At 32.1% G+C, this 18014-nt stretch overlaps 1 protein-coding gene across 1 annotated transcript; it reads left to right on the top strand.

Moving 5' to 3' along the window:
- Positions 1 to 873: 873 nt before the first annotated feature.
- LOC124538548 (kinesin-like protein KIF18A) lies at positions 874 to 17768 on the top strand. The gene is made up of 10 exons (XM_047115635.1): positions 874 to 920; positions 1012 to 1090; positions 1644 to 1757; positions 2279 to 2466; positions 9376 to 9521; positions 10947 to 11121; positions 13841 to 13941; positions 14722 to 14829; positions 15024 to 15202; positions 15386 to 17768. The coding sequence occupies exons 1-10, from the start codon at positions 874 to 876 to the stop codon at positions 17555 to 17557; spliced, it is 3309 nt and encodes a 1102-aa protein (XP_046971591.1). The 3' UTR covers positions 17558 to 17768.
- The last annotated feature ends 246 nt before the right edge of the window (positions 17769 to 18014 follow it).

Raw genomic sequence — 18014 nt, 5'->3', positions numbered from 1 at the left:
TTTGATAATTGAATTGATAAAGCTTCGTAAAATGATGATGAAAAATCACACTTCCTTGATAAAGAAGATAAGAAGATTATTAGTAGTAACAATTTACACATTGCTACGACTACCTTTCAATGGTGGTCAAAATATCCAACGGCTTCATATAAATCGATGATAAATAAATGATATTCTTTAAGTTTATCAATTTTATGTGAGAGATTTTATCATTGAATGAGGGAGTAATAATAATATTCCATCCTTGGTATTGTAATATAGGATTACTCAGTGAAAAATCACATTAGTTGAGGTCACGTGAATAATAATTTATCTGAAAAAATTAGTATGTTAGTGTAATTAATACACATGTAGCATTTAACAGCTAGGCTGACAAAATGCTATCGTAATTAATTATTGGTCAATTTTGCTTCACATCTTTAGTCCCGAAGCCCGGGGCCCTATATGCAAGAGGAGCACGGCAGCCCACACGTCCCGTGTTGCTGTACCCATTAGTGATGAGTGCGTTGTTAAGAATTCCACCTAAAAACGTGTGCAAATAATGAAATAAAAAAGGACATTTAGATTAGGAGATAAGTTTTTTTGAGTTATAGTCAATCTCTAACTTGTTTAAGCCAACCATTTTCATCAACTTCAAAAGTAAAGATTGCCAATGGCTTTAGACACGAAAGACATCAACCTTAGTTGAAGATGTACCCAAATAAATGTCTATTTTTGATATTTCCTCCACCCTTAAAAAGGGACAACGCGTCCTAAAATAGCTGCATCCGTGATCCGATGCATGCGCTAAGTTATAATGAGTTTACGTGAAGCTTGTGCGTGTGTATAGCCAACATTAATAGTACAAAAGCCAAAATATTACCCACTGATACTATGTCGAACGTGAAATTAGCAATAAGAGTGCGACCTTTCACTGAAAAGTTAGTTACTTTTTATAGCCAGTTAAAGTTATATCTACAATTGCAATAAAAGTGTTGCCATTAATTTATGTGTTTTTTCTTTTAATTTTAGAGAACTTAAGTTAGATTTATATAGCGTGCCGGTTGTGAGTGTTCTTGACGAAAATACAATTACGATAACCAATGTAAAGGTAAGTCATATCAAAACAAATGAAAAACGTATTGAAGATACTAACTCTTTTTCCTGAACTTAAATTAGAATATTTGGTTCTTTTTAGTTGTAAGTATAACTTTTTTTATAAGGTAATTAATGATAAACATTTTTTTGTTACCCGCTTTGAACTTAGTTTATACAACTTTACTGCAATTATATTTTACTTGTGACGTTATTCCTGTCTCAATAAATGCAATGTCTAACGTTAATATTTCGTTATATACGTTGTGGTTCGAGAGTCATCGAGGATATACTCTCTTTGATCGAGCGTGGAGCAGGGCCCATGAATTGCAGTACAGTTCTGATTGAATAGCTAACTATCTAAAGAAGACGACTAGCTCGAATCGAAGATCTGCTGATATTCAGTTAAATAAAACTAAAACGTCAACATGTATTACAGTAAAATGTAAAAAAAAAGGCCCGGGCAACTGTGACCATGTGGACTATAACATTCCTTGTATAGTAATGTATTATATATTTAAGTATGATATATTATGTAGTTATTATTATAAACTTATTTTATTGCATAGGTAAATACATCAGGCGCTGGTGACAGTCGCAAACGTGTCCGACGCTACTATGTCGACTATGCGTTTAACAGCGCATGCGCAACTACACATCCAGATTATGCATCGCAGGAAAAGGTGTTTATAAATTTTACTTTTTAACAACAAAATGAAATATTCGGTATATTACCTTTACTCGTATTTCTATTTTTTGTAAGTCTCTAAAGCGCTATCTGGCTAGTTAACTAGTATACATAAGTTGTATGTACAAGTCTTTCTCATGCTACATCTTATTACCTTAACTTGGTAATAAGGTTTCATGCAAGCCCGTCTCGGTAGGCACCACCTCCTCATTTTTCCTACTATTAAACGACAATACTAAGTATTGTGTTCCAGTTTGAAGGGTGTATAAGCCAATGTAATTAGAGGCACAAGGGACATAAAATCTCTGATCCCAAGGTTGGTAAAGCATTGGCGATGTAAGATATCCCTAAAATTTCTTACGCTGTCAATGTTAATTGGCATTGGTGGTCCAGTAGTGGCCTATTGGCGCGTCCGTCTTATTATGTAATTTAAACAAAAACACCATATCATGGGCGGCAAATTGATTTTATGTAACTAATTGTTGAGAGTTTCTTATAAGATGCTATTGTTTTCAGATATTCGATACAGTCGGACGTCAAGTTTTATCAACAATATCCCGTGGTCGGTCGGCTTGCGTTCTGACTTATGGACAGAGTGCGACAGGGAAGACTCACACAATGGTGGGGTCAGCGGTGCAACCGGGTTTGATACCACGTATCTGCAAAGCCTTAGCCGAGGAATTACCCGTAGATATCACTGTCAGGTATGTAACTTTTCGAAATGTATTTATGGTAATTATAAGAAAAGCGTTAATCGACCGTGGTTTCAAAATCAAGAATAAAGCAATGAAAATAATTAGCAGTAACGATTTTATATTATTAACAACATAAAAAAAACGTTTTTTAATTTTATTTGTAATTTTATTTAATTTTGTCTGTTAAGACTTATTAGACGGCAAAGTTTATAAGATACTGACATAATTGGATATTTTTGTTTGTGGTCATTATATTAGTAATAAATATCGAAATTAAAAAGTAATTATTTAAGCGAATTCAGTTTATCTTGTATTCGTTTATGAAAGCTGAGGTAATTTTTCAAAGCGAAATAATACGGTACGAAATCGAAATGAGTTTAATAGCATATCTGCATTAGAATTGAATGCCGTTCAATTTTCTCTATATGGGTAGCAATTTTGTCAGATAGCAAATTGTTTCACTATCATAATGCATTCAACGTAAAGAAACGCAGAGACGACCATGTCTCACGCGATTGGCGAATATGTCTAACTTTTATTTTTCCAGACACTATATTAGTAGACACCAAATTAACTTTTCTTTATATCATGTTAACTTTTATCTTTTTTAATTTGGCACATACATTTTAAAAACAATTATTTCTTAAATTGGTTGCATTGAGTTCAATAATAAATATAGGTAAATAATAATAATTTCAATAAATGTAGATAACAATTAATTTAGTAACTTATTAAGGTATTAGAAAAATATAAATGTACATATATATATGTAAATGTATATATAAGTACCAACATATTTGACTGAACTTCTACAAAAGTTCTACAAGAAAACCATTTTTAAAATAGGTTGCTGTTGACATACACAAAAAATTCAAGAATTTGATAATACATATTATCATATACGTGTACCTATGTAATATATGTAAATGGAATCACTAAACAATATTATTGTAATGTTTAATTCGACATTTTAAAAAAAATTATTCATTCTAAGCCTACAAATCTCCAAAATAAATTATAAAATTCAACGGGGAAATTCTGCTAGCATTATAGCCAACATTCCAAACGGTCAAGATTTATACAGTAACTAATTTAAACTCATATTTGTGTATATTAAAACATTTAAAATATAATAAAAAAAATGTTAATAAATATTTTAGTTATAAAAAAAAATTGGCTGACATGCCATGTAATTAATAATGTTTATGGTAAATGTGCATAGCAAAACAAAACTTGCCTGTTAAGACAATTGATTCATACATTATAATTGACTAGCGACCCGGTCCGGCTTTGCACGGGTGCAATGCTGACACAATGTTCATAGTTTTTCAGTCGTTAGACACTTCAAACCGCTATATCTTTATATATGGATTATATAAACCGAGTTTATATAATCCATAATATCTTCGAAAATATTCATTTAAATTACATACTGTAGGGGATAATTTTGATCTATGTTAAAATAATGATTCCCATTCCTTAATCATTCTATGTAACACCGCATCAAATTATTTTGTGTTATTTTAAAGAAAGCATAAGCTAAGCATATATACGGACAGAAAGCGGTAAGCGACTTTGTTTGACTATGTAATGATGATTATAAGATTTAGAGTGGCAAACGTTATTGAAACGTTGTTTGACGTAATAATTATTACTGAAATAACATCGCAATTACAGTCATGACCATTAGATGCGGCTAAATTTTTAATAACAATTGTTTCTAAACGTGGCATTGACTTTGTATTTGCAGTCACTGCGGTAGTTCTAAAAGAACTACATATGAATATTTTTAAAAACTCTTCAAAATTTTAAAACGTTAAACAAATATTATTTCGGTTTAAAAGTGATTAAGCCAGTGATATTACAAGCAATAGGGACGTACAATCTTAAATCTATATAATCTATGAACACAAGCGGATCATATATTATTATCTCGTGAGATTGTTACTTCTCGGAGTGTTAGTGTGTAAATTTTATAATTAGGGGAACTCCGGAGGACTTGCCAAATGAGAAACATGTTAAAAATCATGTTAAAAATTCCACCAGTGGAACGCGAGTACTGTCATAAATTACACATAGGATTCCCGTTGCTAATCATTCCATCATTATGCATTATGACCCTTTGATTTAGTTACGTTACGAAAAGTGTTCGCTCTCGAGGAAAATTTCTAAATTATTGTGATCTGGAGACTACAAACATACTTTTAGAGGTACGTTTTATGTAATCATCATTATGTTTGTTTGTATTGTATTGTAGTTTAACTTATTTTCAACCGACTTCCAAAAGGAGGAGGTTATCAATTCGTCTGTATTTTTTTTTTTTTTTTTTTTTTTTTTTTTTTTTATTTTTGTTACCTCATAACTTTTTACTGGGTGGACCGATTTTGATAATTTTTTTTTTGTTTGAAAGGTAGTGCTTCCCGTGGGGTCCCATTTTTTTATTTTTTTTTCCGATGATGGTATCCATGTGAAAACGACATAAGTCTTAAATTTGCATTATGTATATGCGCGACAAATAGGTGAATAACTGAAAATCACGTTAACCAATTTTGATAATTCTTTTTTTATTATAAAATATTTACTTCAAGGGTAATTTGGTGAAAGTTTGGTAAGGTTCTGAGCACAGGATCTATGACAAAGTAACGGAACGGAAGGGAACGGAACAATTCTGAGGAGCACGTTAGCGATACTCGGTCGAATCTTTTATTTATAGGTTATTTGGATATTCGAGTCACCTTCCGTAATGTGGTTATGTTTATGTAATTATCATAGTCGAATATTATAATCAACTAGCTACCCACCCCGGCTTCGCACGGGTGCAATACTGATACTAAATATACTACAGAATTTGTTTATATACGACATCACATCGCAAACTTCTAAAATTATCAGTGTTTCTTTACTATATTGTTCATGTATTATATACACAAACCTTCCCCTTGAATCACACTATATTTAAAAAAAAAACCGCATCAAAATCCGTTGCGTAGATTTAAAGATATAGGGACAGAGAAAGCGACTTTGTTTTATACTATGTAGTGATGGAACTCCTATACGGCTCACAGTTAGGGTGCGATATGGGGCAGAATTTCTTACTATCTTAAATCAAATTTTGTGTATGTGATGTGATGTCATATGATGTACGAAATATAGTTGGTCTTTTTCAAAGTTTTTTTGCTGAGTTCGATTACAGCTCTTTCGAGGGATCATTGTAGTTTACGCCGCGTGACGTATTAAATCCGCATTTTCGAAAGTCTATTTTTGCTTTATTCGCAAGTTTCCTTTGAAATTGTCCTCGAAGTAGTTTCTGACTCATATAAACGGAACGCTTAATCTATCCATATTAAAAAAAAATTAGTTAGTCAACATCAGCTTCACTCAAAATCAAAAAATAAATAAAATTTTAACAAAAAGAAAAACCGACTTCAAACAAAACACTATTTTCAAACAAATGAATATGCACGAAAAAGTAATAAAAATAATTGCGTATTCAACATATTTTTTAGAGTCTTCCTAAGTTAAATGAAATGAAAAATATTAGACTACTTAAAAGTCGATTAACGATTATATCATGTAGTTATAATTATTGTTATATTTGGAGTCGGTGTCAGCCAATAAAACCCTACAGTATATCTATCAAAAAACAATACGAGAATACTTTAACAAATATGTTTTTTACAAATTACCTTTTACACAATAATATACTGGATCAATCAAGGGGCTCGTATCGCTTCTTTCTTTTGATTTTTGGGGCAAGGGCACCGTGGCTGACACCGGCTCTAAATATACCAATAACTATAACTACATGATATAATCGTTAATCGACTTTTAAGTAGTCTAATATTTTTCATTTCATTTAACTTAGGAAGACTCTAAAAAATATGTTGAATACGCAATTATTTTTATTACTTTTTCGTGCATATTCATTTGTTTGAAAATAGTGTTTTGTTTGAAGTCGGTTTTTCTTTTTGTTAAAATTTTATTTATTATTTATCATTGAGTATTTCTCCTCTGACATTATCCCTGACAAAATTTAAATACGATAAAAGAAAAAACAGGAAAAAAAACTAGAAGGCAAAACTTCATGAGAGAGAAAAAATTGCAAAAAAAAAGAGAGTTTTAAAATTTTAATGACGACAGTGAAACCGAGTATGAAGATGAAATATTTCCTACACTAATATTTCCACTGATGATGATTATGTAAATCTCTTCACAAATAATCGAATTATAATACCTAATCTAAACTAATATTAAAAATGTGAAAGTAACTCTGTCTGTGTGTCGCTCTTTCCCAACCAAACTAATGAATCGAATTTGATGAAATTTGGTTTGAAGCAATTTGAACTCCAGCGACTTTTTGTATCTAACACACGACAGACCAACCCTCTAAAAGCGAGCGAAGCCGCGAGTGACAACTAGTTAACTATAATTGAAATAATTCGTACTGTTTTATTTTTAAGCGAAAAACATATTAAAAAAATATTATTAAGCGACTACGTCGTTAATGCTTGAACGTTCGTGGGATATGTGTAGACTTACAGAAGATAGCAATGATTTTATTACTCAGGAATAGGATCTCAAAGACTAATATTAGGAACCGATCTACTGTGATAAGAAATTACGATTTATAAAAAAATCGTTTTATATAATAATATATTTCGAATCTTCGCAGTTGCCGACAGCAATGTTATTTCAAAAAAATCTAATTTGATGATAAATTAAAACAGCTAAAAGTAGTAGTAAAGCAGAGAAACTGATGCTGTATTTACGAAGTAATTTAAATTTTGCATCATCGCATTGTGAATTTTAAAACCTAATTTAAGTCACGAAACTACATCGGTTCTACTCGGTTCCATTATTTCTCATTCGCTATGTAGCCGTTATCCATATTATCGTGTTCTGCCAATGAATAGCAGCTCAACTATTTCTGTTACAATTTCATATATTCCTTAAAAAAAAAACATAATATATTTTAATCTTAACAATAAGTAAATAATCTTTTACTAGCATTACTACTGGACTGGTTTCCCTGATCCGGTGAGTATGTATACGATGACAAAACTTTAACTTTCTTAAGAAAATAATTAATAACATAGACAATATATTGTATAAATTTGAATTAACGTGTTTTGATGCACCATTACCGGTCATCTACCCTACTCTACCCACCTCTCTCCCCCCGTCCCACGCAGTGAAGCGGGGGCTAGAAATTATTATTATTATATATTATATTAGAAAACTAATCAATATCAATGTAACTTGGTATTTTTGTATTGCGTTTTCTTCTTCAACGCATAAACTTTTCTCAATTACAAGTTTATGTTATTAGGAAAGTCATTAGTAACGCAATACCTTTGTGTTTTTACAATGCCACTGGGCTTATCTTTCATCACCTGCCGCGCCTTTCTTAACAAAACGCATAGGATTAAGTCAGCAGTAATAAAGGTAGATAAAAAAGACATTACGCCCCCTTTTCAAGGTCGGAGCGACACGCGAACTTCGCACCCTTTACGATTGCGGTGTTATCACTACTAATATCTATATACGAATACATCACGATATATGTAACGTGTCGTTCGAACGTGTGGGAGAAACAATAAGGTAGTTACTGATAAATGGTTCGCTTACAAGCTATTAAGATTATTCAAAACGTTTTTTTATTTATTTAAATGAAACCAGTTCATACAAATGAATAAAAATATCTCAAGCGAGTTACGTTACAATATAAGAGATTGTTTATTTGTCATTCGTGGCCCTACTTCGTGTCATAAAATATTTGTATAAGGTTTTTGGCAAGTTGTCGAAATAGTCATACCAAATTGTGTCTTGTTGAAACTTTCTCCAATAAGCAGTTATTGCATGAAGTTTAAACACGAATCTTTAAAATCGTAATAATATTTGCATTAAACACATAAAAACTTTTGTCAACCTTAATCGTAAACATAAAACAGTGTAGTCAGGCGATATCTAACGATACGGCTTCACACCTGCCTGGATTAAATTGACACGTGACTCCGCACTAGCCGCCCGCCTTAGTTTGTGCAGAACGGTCTTCCCTGTCTATTCTCTTGTAATAAAAATATAGTGTTCTATACTTATAAACTTATACAGTGGTTAAGCTTGCGTGAGTAATTATGAATTAATTATTTTTCCGTGGTAAATAAGGAATTTATCCAGAACTGTATGCTGGCGACTATCTCCAAAGATTAGCATTTAACTAATGAATCTCTAATACAGTGAAATTTATTAATTGTTTTATTAGTTGATAATAATTTTACGCCTTTATTTAGAAAATTATCACTGCTTTATAAGGCGTTTTTCAATTAATATTTCAAGCACAACAACCAGTTACTCTTTAGGTTTCTCGAATTTATTAAGATAAATTAAAATATTTTTTAAACACAAATAATAAAATTTTCAAGAATAATTTTCGTTCGTTACTTTGTCATAAGGAAGGAAGTCTTTACAAATTTCCAATATAGAGATACTCTATGAATATATAGTGATAATATGTGCCATATTTTGTAATATAGGTTAAATTCAGTATTATATGCAGAAGTCTGTCATCAGGACATTTTCATGAATTGGGGTTCTTATCAGCGATGTCAGATGTCTCTGAATTAATATGCAATATGCACTGTCTTATAGTTTTAGGTTGTGAATTTTCAATTTGAAATTAGATACATGATGATCGACAGGGTTGTTGTATACTCTAAATCGAGTATCGACTAACAATCAAGCTATTAATCAACTCCTCTCGTTACAATCTCATTATTTGATATTACCTACTGTAGTGTCTTCAGTGAATCATTAAATTTACCCTGTGCTAAATTTATCCAAACATTACTTGAAGTATTTTTCCAAATCGTATAAAATCTACTGTTATACACATATTTAGTTGATAAATTATTATTTTAGCTTCTTAGAGATATACAACGAGCGGGTCCATGATCTTCTAGCTGGTGAAGCACCCTTGTCCCTTAATTCCCTTCCAAGGCGAAAAGGGAACACACGCAAAGACCTGCGTGTCAGGGAACATCCAACTAAGGGACCTTACGTACAAAGTAAGTATTTTTTCCGATTTTGTTTATCTATTATTTAATATTTGTCTTACATAAGTCTACTTTTGTAAATTGCTTCGAAAACAAACATGAATAATTGTATAAATTATTATAATTGTCTTAGTTAATAGCGTTATTTATTTGTTACGGCATTTTAGTAATATAAGTCTTTAAAAGATTATAGTTTTCAATTTAGCTCCTAACTTAAATACATTTGTCCCGTGTACAGTCGCATTCATTATTTGTTTCTTATGAAATATTATAAAATTTGCGATTTGAAAGGCACGATGTTGTCTGTATATGCAGACTGTTATCATTTAAACTTAGGTACTAACATTTCTATATGCAGTGCTATTTCGAAAGGAGTCACTTCGTAAAATGTACCAAAAATTACGACGATGCGATGGTATTTTGATATAATATCCTATAAATATTTATTATGTAGTGTATTCTCTGATATTTCACGTTCGTAACTCGTGGAGAGTTTCGAGTTTGTTGTTAAAAAAGATTTAATCATCGAAAAGACTTGTGATTAACTGAAATCAATTGTGTTTATTTTCAACATTCATTAAATATACTTTTAATATACATACATAGGTACACCTATACATATTAAATGCCTATATCACATACATACCTATCTATTATTTGTATAGTCAATTATGTTTTATAGTAAAAATCGGAAGGCAAATATGGAATTTATTCAAATTAGCCGACATATTTGTAATAACAACATATATCTTAAAATTTTAGTGTTGTTAAGCAATTACCTTGCGCAATATTCGTGCGTGCTTCTCGGTAATTAGTGAAGTACAAATATAATATTATTTTATGGCATATATCGCCATAAACTTATATTACTTTTTGGAATTTAAAATTTACACGGATGTATTATATTACTTGCATAAGGTGTTCTAAGTATAATAGTTGGTCTATATATCATATAATATATTTTAGCTCAATAGTCTTGTATTATACTTGAACATATATTAGTCAAGTACTAGGCTATAAGTTAATTCTATAGTCACAAGGCGAACACAGTTGTTACAGTTTCGGGGGTGAATTATAAGAGTGAGAAATAACTATGAATGAGTTACATAATCTTGCAGTGTCAATGTATAAACAAGAACAAGACAAAAATAAATTTAAATTATTATTCATACTTTTTACTGTACTCAATGAAAAATTAAATAAATAAAAGATATAGAAAATAAATGTATTAAAAGCGCGGGAAAATCGATTCCTAGCGGTTTCTTCCAGATGATTTCCTTTGAATTAGGAAATTAGAAAACTGAAATTGGGTTGGAAATGTGTTACATTTATATACATATACTTACTAATATATGAAGTAAATATTAGATTGTTTTTCATCATTAGATAGTCATACGTCTATTTTTCCATCATAAATAGATAAAAAAATGTTGCCAGATCTTCGTCGCGTGACAGTTCACGACGTAGAGACATTGCTGGCCGTGGTAAATGAAGGCACACGCAGGCGCCGAACAGCTGCAACTAAACGTAATATCTGCTCTTCGCGGTCCCACGCTTTATTAGAGCTGGTAACACCACACGCTACACTGCATCTCGCTGATCTCGCTGGAAGGTATTTATGTTTCTTATTACAATTACCACACTTTAGTTTAAAAACGAATCCTTAGCAAATAGAGCAATTGTGAAAACTATGTCAAGACATCTTATGACATAAAAATATATAATTCCATATGTTATTCCAACAATATTGCGAACCTTGTAATCCAAAACGTTTGAAAACTTTTAATTCGAGCTTGTTTTGTGTCTGTTGTCTTTACAGTATCTTCCGTTCTGTGTGCTTATTGGGTGTACCTGTGCTATTGATTTGAATATCAACGTTATACGGTCACAACTCATAAATCAATACATAGCGATAGTATACGAGAATTGTAAGGTAAATTCTTTGTCAAATTGCAAGAGGTAGTTCAAAAAGAACGAGGAAAATGTGCCACAATTTTTTGTATTCAGAAAGTTATTACGATTAAATTAATGAAACCATAAGCGAATGTACTTAGTAGATTATTTTTTCTACATTAAAACATTGCTCGTGATTTTTTCCTTCATGTAATCATGATGGAAGAAATTTGAAAATCAGCTCCAAAGACTTGAGTATATAATTTCCAGAGTTCTTAATCCTTTGTGCAATAACCCGTGGGGCAATAAAACGAGGTGTTATGCTCTTACTGGAGGCTTTTGTACAGTCGGGGTAAGAACCTTTTCTTCGTCACCTTAAGATCTATTTTCGTGTGCTCAGTATCAGCGATAATATGCTGTATCGATCGAGAATGACCTATTGCTTCGTAAAGATTTGATGTTTAGATTTTAAAGGTACTAAGAGCTTAGGACTTAATAAACGAATGAATTTGAAAACTGACGAATTTTTTCTCACTCTGACTGTACTGTAACTCTAAGGTCCAAATGTTTCAATTGCAACTATAATACAACTGGAATTAAATATTCCCATGTTTTGAACCGTTGAACCTGTGTAACATCTATGTGGCATTCTAAGCATCATCAATTATTTTAAATACTTAGATAAATATTAAACAATCTTTATCGTTTACAGAAAAACGCTGACATAATATATTAACATACAAATATTTCTATTGCGTTAATTAATAAGGTTTTGACTGCTTTAGGAGTTGTTGAGACTCGATTATGTTTTATAATTAAGGTCAAGGCAGATATATACATAAGGTTAAACAAGAATACAACATATAATATAGTTAAGTTCAAATATGTTTAACTTTTCCAAAGATATACAGTCAGGAACTCAGAGAAGCACATAGTTTCAAGGGTAGACGTTATAGTTTACGCAAATAGAATGGTTCCGTATCGTTAAAATACGATATAAATAAATATATACCGATCAATTAAACGTAACTGATATATAACGACAAAATTGCTTATATGTAAGTACCTATTTGTTATTAAAAGAAACATTGTCAAAAAGTTTAGATAAATTCTTGGTATTGGTCCTCCTATCTACAATCGGACTGTTAAAGAACTTAAATGGAGCCGGCTAACATGCAAAATTTTCGCTTCATAATGGCCTATTTCTAATGACAACTTGTACAATCGATAATTGGGTCTAATCCAGTATAAAATATGATAAACAGAGCTTTGTTTATGTAACAAGATAAAATATTTTTTGTATAATAATAGCCGTACTACATGTAAAGCCACAAAATAATTACTAATATATAATAATAATAATAATAATATACAAAATAAATACTTCTACAATAACTAAAAATGGCGCCTCTATGAATCAACAGATCTACTTTCAAGTCTTACTGGTAAACAAATTTTGACGATAAAAAGTGAGTGTCAGTTAGATGTCAGGAAATCAAGCGAGTTTGACTTTTGAACCCTAACTAGCATGAAAGCCTTGGCCCTAAACTTTAACGGTCAATACATATTTATACATACATAATTAATATAAATCATTATAATAAATAATATGTCACTAAAATAAGTAATGGTCAATATACCCTTGACCCTTTCTTGATTATTTATATAAATATATATATTGAGTACAGGAGAGATAAAATAATTAATATAGTTATATTATTCACAGTATACCCTTTTTTTAAAAATGATAAAATTCCGTACTTGAAAGTATGATGTAATGCCCGTCGACGAAAATAAGGAGACACTTGTGTCTGAAACCGAGTCTTTGCTAAATAAAGTCTTGGATTGGGGACGGCTAGACCTAGTCTAATTACACTCCAAAAGACAGAGACCATTTATTGTATCTAAAATATTTGAGAACATACCCATTGTTGCCACAGTATCGGACTGCTTGGCGTTTACGTTTCGAATCTTTTGGTCTAATGGAACTAATGGAAGGTAATGGCAAAATGGTATCTAAACAGCTTGGTGTGCTTAGCAAGGCAGGACGATACTTCAGGTCGGTTCATCGCCTAAAATTTTGTTGTTCATAAGTGATCGCCTCACATGGAATATTGTACTCACCTCTGGGTGGGTGGAATTAAGTTAAAATACCGTAAACGCTCAGCGTTACTGGCTGTAACTGGCGGCACGAATTAACGATGAACAAGCCCTTTCCGAACTGCTTCATCGTGCGTTTCGAGGAATTGTTTGGATTAATCCAAGCTGCTGATTAAAGCTCCTGCTAACTTAATTATTCATTCCACTATAGGAATATATAATATATATTTGTTATGTTAATATAGATAGTTTTGTGTGAACGTCATATTGAGTAACATAAGAATCTATAATTTAAAATATGCGTTTACAAAACATACATATTTAATAACATTTTGTAGCGAAAAAGCTGTGTGGGAAGGCTGTGCGAGAGGACGTCAGAAGGAAGGAGCCAATATCAACAAATCGTTAGTAGCGCTCAGCAATGTCATCTCGGCGCTCGGTAAATATAGCGTTATTTTATTACATTGGTTTTTACTCAAAAACATCCGATTTTGTAACAGGTAAACTCAATATAGTTATCCATGCATAGAATATCATATTTAAATAAAAAAATGAGTAAGTGACGCAATGATATAAGAAATAACAAGTAAAATTAATTAGCGCAAAATAACGCGGTGGGTGTGTTTGAGAATAATAGTGTATGTCTTGATATTCGTATGATATGTAACATGACTAAAATCTGCTTTTCAACTTTCTAACTAAAATATTTCTAAGTAGTGACTGATTTGATGATTAACTTCAATCTATAATCCGGTCTACTTAAATTACGCTAAAAAGTGCACTGGTTTTTATTTTTGCAAGAGTTTCACTATCTTGAGTCGTACCTAATGCTTGTTAGTCTTTACGGCATAATGCCTCAATATCAAATATTTGGGTTAGGTTAGGTGAGATGGCCCAGTGGTTAGAACGCATGCATCTTAACCGATGATTGCGGGTTCAAACCCAGGCAAGCACCGCTGATTCATGTGCTTAATTTGTCTTTATAATTCATCTCGTGCTCAGCGGTGAAGGAAAAAATCGTGAGGAAACCTGCATGTGATAAATTTCATAGAAATTCTGCCACATGTGTATTCCACCAACCCGCATTGGAACAGCGTGGTGGAATATGTTCCAAACCTTCTCCTCAAAGGGAGAGGAGGCCTTTAGCCCAGCAGTAGGAATTTCCAGGCTGTTGTTGTTGTTGTTGTGGGTTGGGTGAAATTGATGTACCTTATTTTAGTGAGTGGCGGATCTGGACGTGGTAGGTTCGTACCCTATCGTGATTCAGCGTTGACCTGGCTGCTGAAGGACTGTTTCACGGGTGGCGGCAGCACATTCATAATTGCCAGTAAGATTTATTGCATAAACCATGTTAACTAACCATTTCCTTTTAATCTAATCAGCTGTAAGCAAAAAAAAGGACAGTTAATAAACCTAAATTTTTTGCTCACAGATCAACGGCTATCTTTCAACTGTAATTAATTTACATTACTAGTTGTGTTTTTTACATAAAAATCGAGAAAGAAATTATTTTGTGTCCAGCGGTGTCCCCCAGCGTCTCGTGTTACGGTGAGTCCGCGTCTACTCTCCGCTGGGCGGCTCGCGCCCGACATCTTCCGGACTCGCAAACATCCACTGTAACGAACGTCATATCCAAAGCGGCCTTGCAAGATCAGTTCAACCAGCTCTTAGCTGAGCTGAATCGCAATTTTATTCAATATGTGAGTAATAAAAAAATATATTATTATCTGTTTCTTGATTAAAAGATTTTACTAATTTTCAGTGGATAGCGGGGCGGCTACTTTTATCTAAATCTTAATTTCTAGCATTTTCTTCTTTCTCGATACTATGTATAAATAAATAGTGATTTAGTCCTTAATCTAAAAAGTCGGATTATATTTCAGAAACTTGAAACAAGACAATTATTGTACGACGATGAGCACTGGAAATTAAATGAAAATCAAAGCAACGCAAAGCCAACGACAGAAGCAAAGATAGGTAATATAATGAATTTACGATATGTGAAAGGAGAGGGTAGAAATTCTGAATCAACGCCGTCATCAATTGCCAGTGGCAGTTCGGATGTTATAAACAATATGGACAAAAACGCCGAGATAAGTAATGAAATCAATAAAGAAATAGACAAATTATTTGGACCTGCACTCGAAAGAACTAGAAGCGGTAGTGACATTGAGGTTGCGGCACCTCTTAGGCGTAGAAAGCGGCATTTCCGTTCACAAGAAGTACTTAATAGTGACAAGACACTACAGATTAATCAAAGTCATCGTTTATCAGATGCTGATCTTAGCGAAGCACAAGGAGATGACTCACATCATTTTGACACTTCAAACATACCACAAAATCCCATTCTCTATGATAATCAGCGAGCTGAGATAATAGCTTCTGTGACGGAAAGATTATATTCAAAGCTTAAAAAAAATGAAGCTGCTGCTTCTAAACAAGAGTCTATCGTTGATAAAAAACCAGCAAATGAGACCAAAATTCTGCAACCCCTAAATGAATTAAAAATTTGTTCGAATGCTAGGCAACGTTTGATGGAGCTTAGTAAGAAAGCTTTGAGAAATAAAAGAAAAATAGGAATACCAGCTCACACGCAAACAAGAAAGACAGTTATCCGAGTCAAAGATCAAGGTACTGACGTCCAGACAGATCTTCAGTCATATATATGCCATCAAGACCGTAATTGTGTATTTCATCGTGACGTCAGTACTGAAACTACGCCGATGACACCACGTTTAAAGGAAATTGCTGTTGGCCCCAAATATAGCACTCTATCCTACAAAGATAGTTCTACATTAACTGATTGTAAAAAAGTGAGTTACAGGAATTCATGTACGATGACTGAATTAGTATTAACGAGAAATCACAGTTCACAAACGAATGTTCTGCCTCCTCCTAGGAGGAGAAAACGGCAATCAGCTTATATGAAATATATCAAAAGACTTGAACGCATTAAGTCAAGCACGGATGATAGCAGCGTATCTCCAGTAATTAACATCAATATCTCTCCCATGTACGCTGTGGATTCAGAATCACAAAGTTCAGATGAAACAGTAGATGACTCACTAGATATCGGAAAAGAAAAAGGAAAGCACAGTGTTGCTACAACGCCAGATTTATTAACAAATCACAACAATTCATTAAAAAAAACGGAAGATAATGTAATGAGAATAAATGATACTAATTTTAATGAAAACTATGATTTAAATAATTTTGACGGCATAAAACCATTAGAGTTACATGAAAAAACTTTAGAAGACTTTTCTGATAAAGATAATGTGCAGTTACCTCGTGTTACAGCTGATTGTGATAGAAAAATAGGCCAGAAAGATTACGAGGATCTTATATTAGGACGAAATGATAATCTATATCCTTACAATATTAAAGTAGCTCCAGCCCGGAAGAAGAATAAAGCAAAGACGGTCATCCGCTTTAAGGACATAGATGTAACGCCTGCAGAATGTTGCAGCAATGAGTGGCAGAGGAAAGTTGACGTAGCGAGTAATTCGAGTCAAAACGACAGCGAAAAAGAAATAGACAGTGATGATTCGGCGGCTTCTGTTTTAAGCGAAATGGACTCAGATTCATTTTTGTGGAGTAAGATTGATTCAGTAAATGATAATTTAGTTAATTGTCCAAAAGAAAATAAATTTGAAAATATGTCTAAACTTAAAACACCTGAATCGAGTATTTGGAATGCTTCAGAATTAAATGTTAAAAAAGAATCATTGTGTCCAGATATACAATGTGACGACGAATATTGCTGCCCTAAAAAAGAAAACGAAAACTTTGTAACTGTTAAGAAGAGGCATACTTTAAAAATAAAAAACAAAAGCGAACATACCACGTTCAACAATATTGAAAGAAAAATAAAAAGCGCTTGTAATAGCTTGGAAGCTTCAGTTCATAAATATGACAACTATTTGCTAGAATTCCGAGATAAAACTAAAAAGTATTGCAAGGCTGAGACGCACGTGAGAACACCAAAGGAATATCTTCAGCATTTAATAAAGTTAAGGAAGGAAGCTGTGCAATCAAATTATGATAGTAAATAAGCATTTCTTTATATATAAGTGTATTATGATAATTAAAATATTAATTCTTATTTTTCTGATTTGTAAGTACTTATAATTTTGTTTTTGTATCCTTAGGTGATATTACATACTAAAATAAGTAAGATTGATTTCTATAAAAATATTTTTAATGATTTTTCATCGATCGTTTTAATAACAAAAACTTTTTTTTATATGATGATTATTTGCAATAAACGAGATTCAAGTAATTATGGGCTTTTATTTGAAATCGTATTTTACGTAAAGTTGTAATACATTTTTATTTTGTAAATATAACAGCAGATCTTATTAAAGTAATTGTATATCCTTTATTGATTTATATAAAAATAATAAAAGTTTGCAATAAAAACTGAAGTAAAATAACAAAAAAATTGTTGAAAGTTACAAGCTTAAGTATTTTCTTTTAGGATTAAGACATTTTCCGCACTTAATAGTATTT

The sequence above is a fragment of the Vanessa cardui genome, chromosome 20 (genome assembly GCF_905220365.1).
Source record: "Vanessa cardui chromosome 20, ilVanCard2.1, whole genome shotgun sequence".
NCBI classification, from domain to species: domain Eukaryota; kingdom Metazoa; phylum Arthropoda; class Insecta; order Lepidoptera; family Nymphalidae; genus Vanessa; species Vanessa cardui.
Note: the sequence above shows the minus strand (reverse complement) of the source record. Positions and strands in the feature narration are given on the sequence as shown.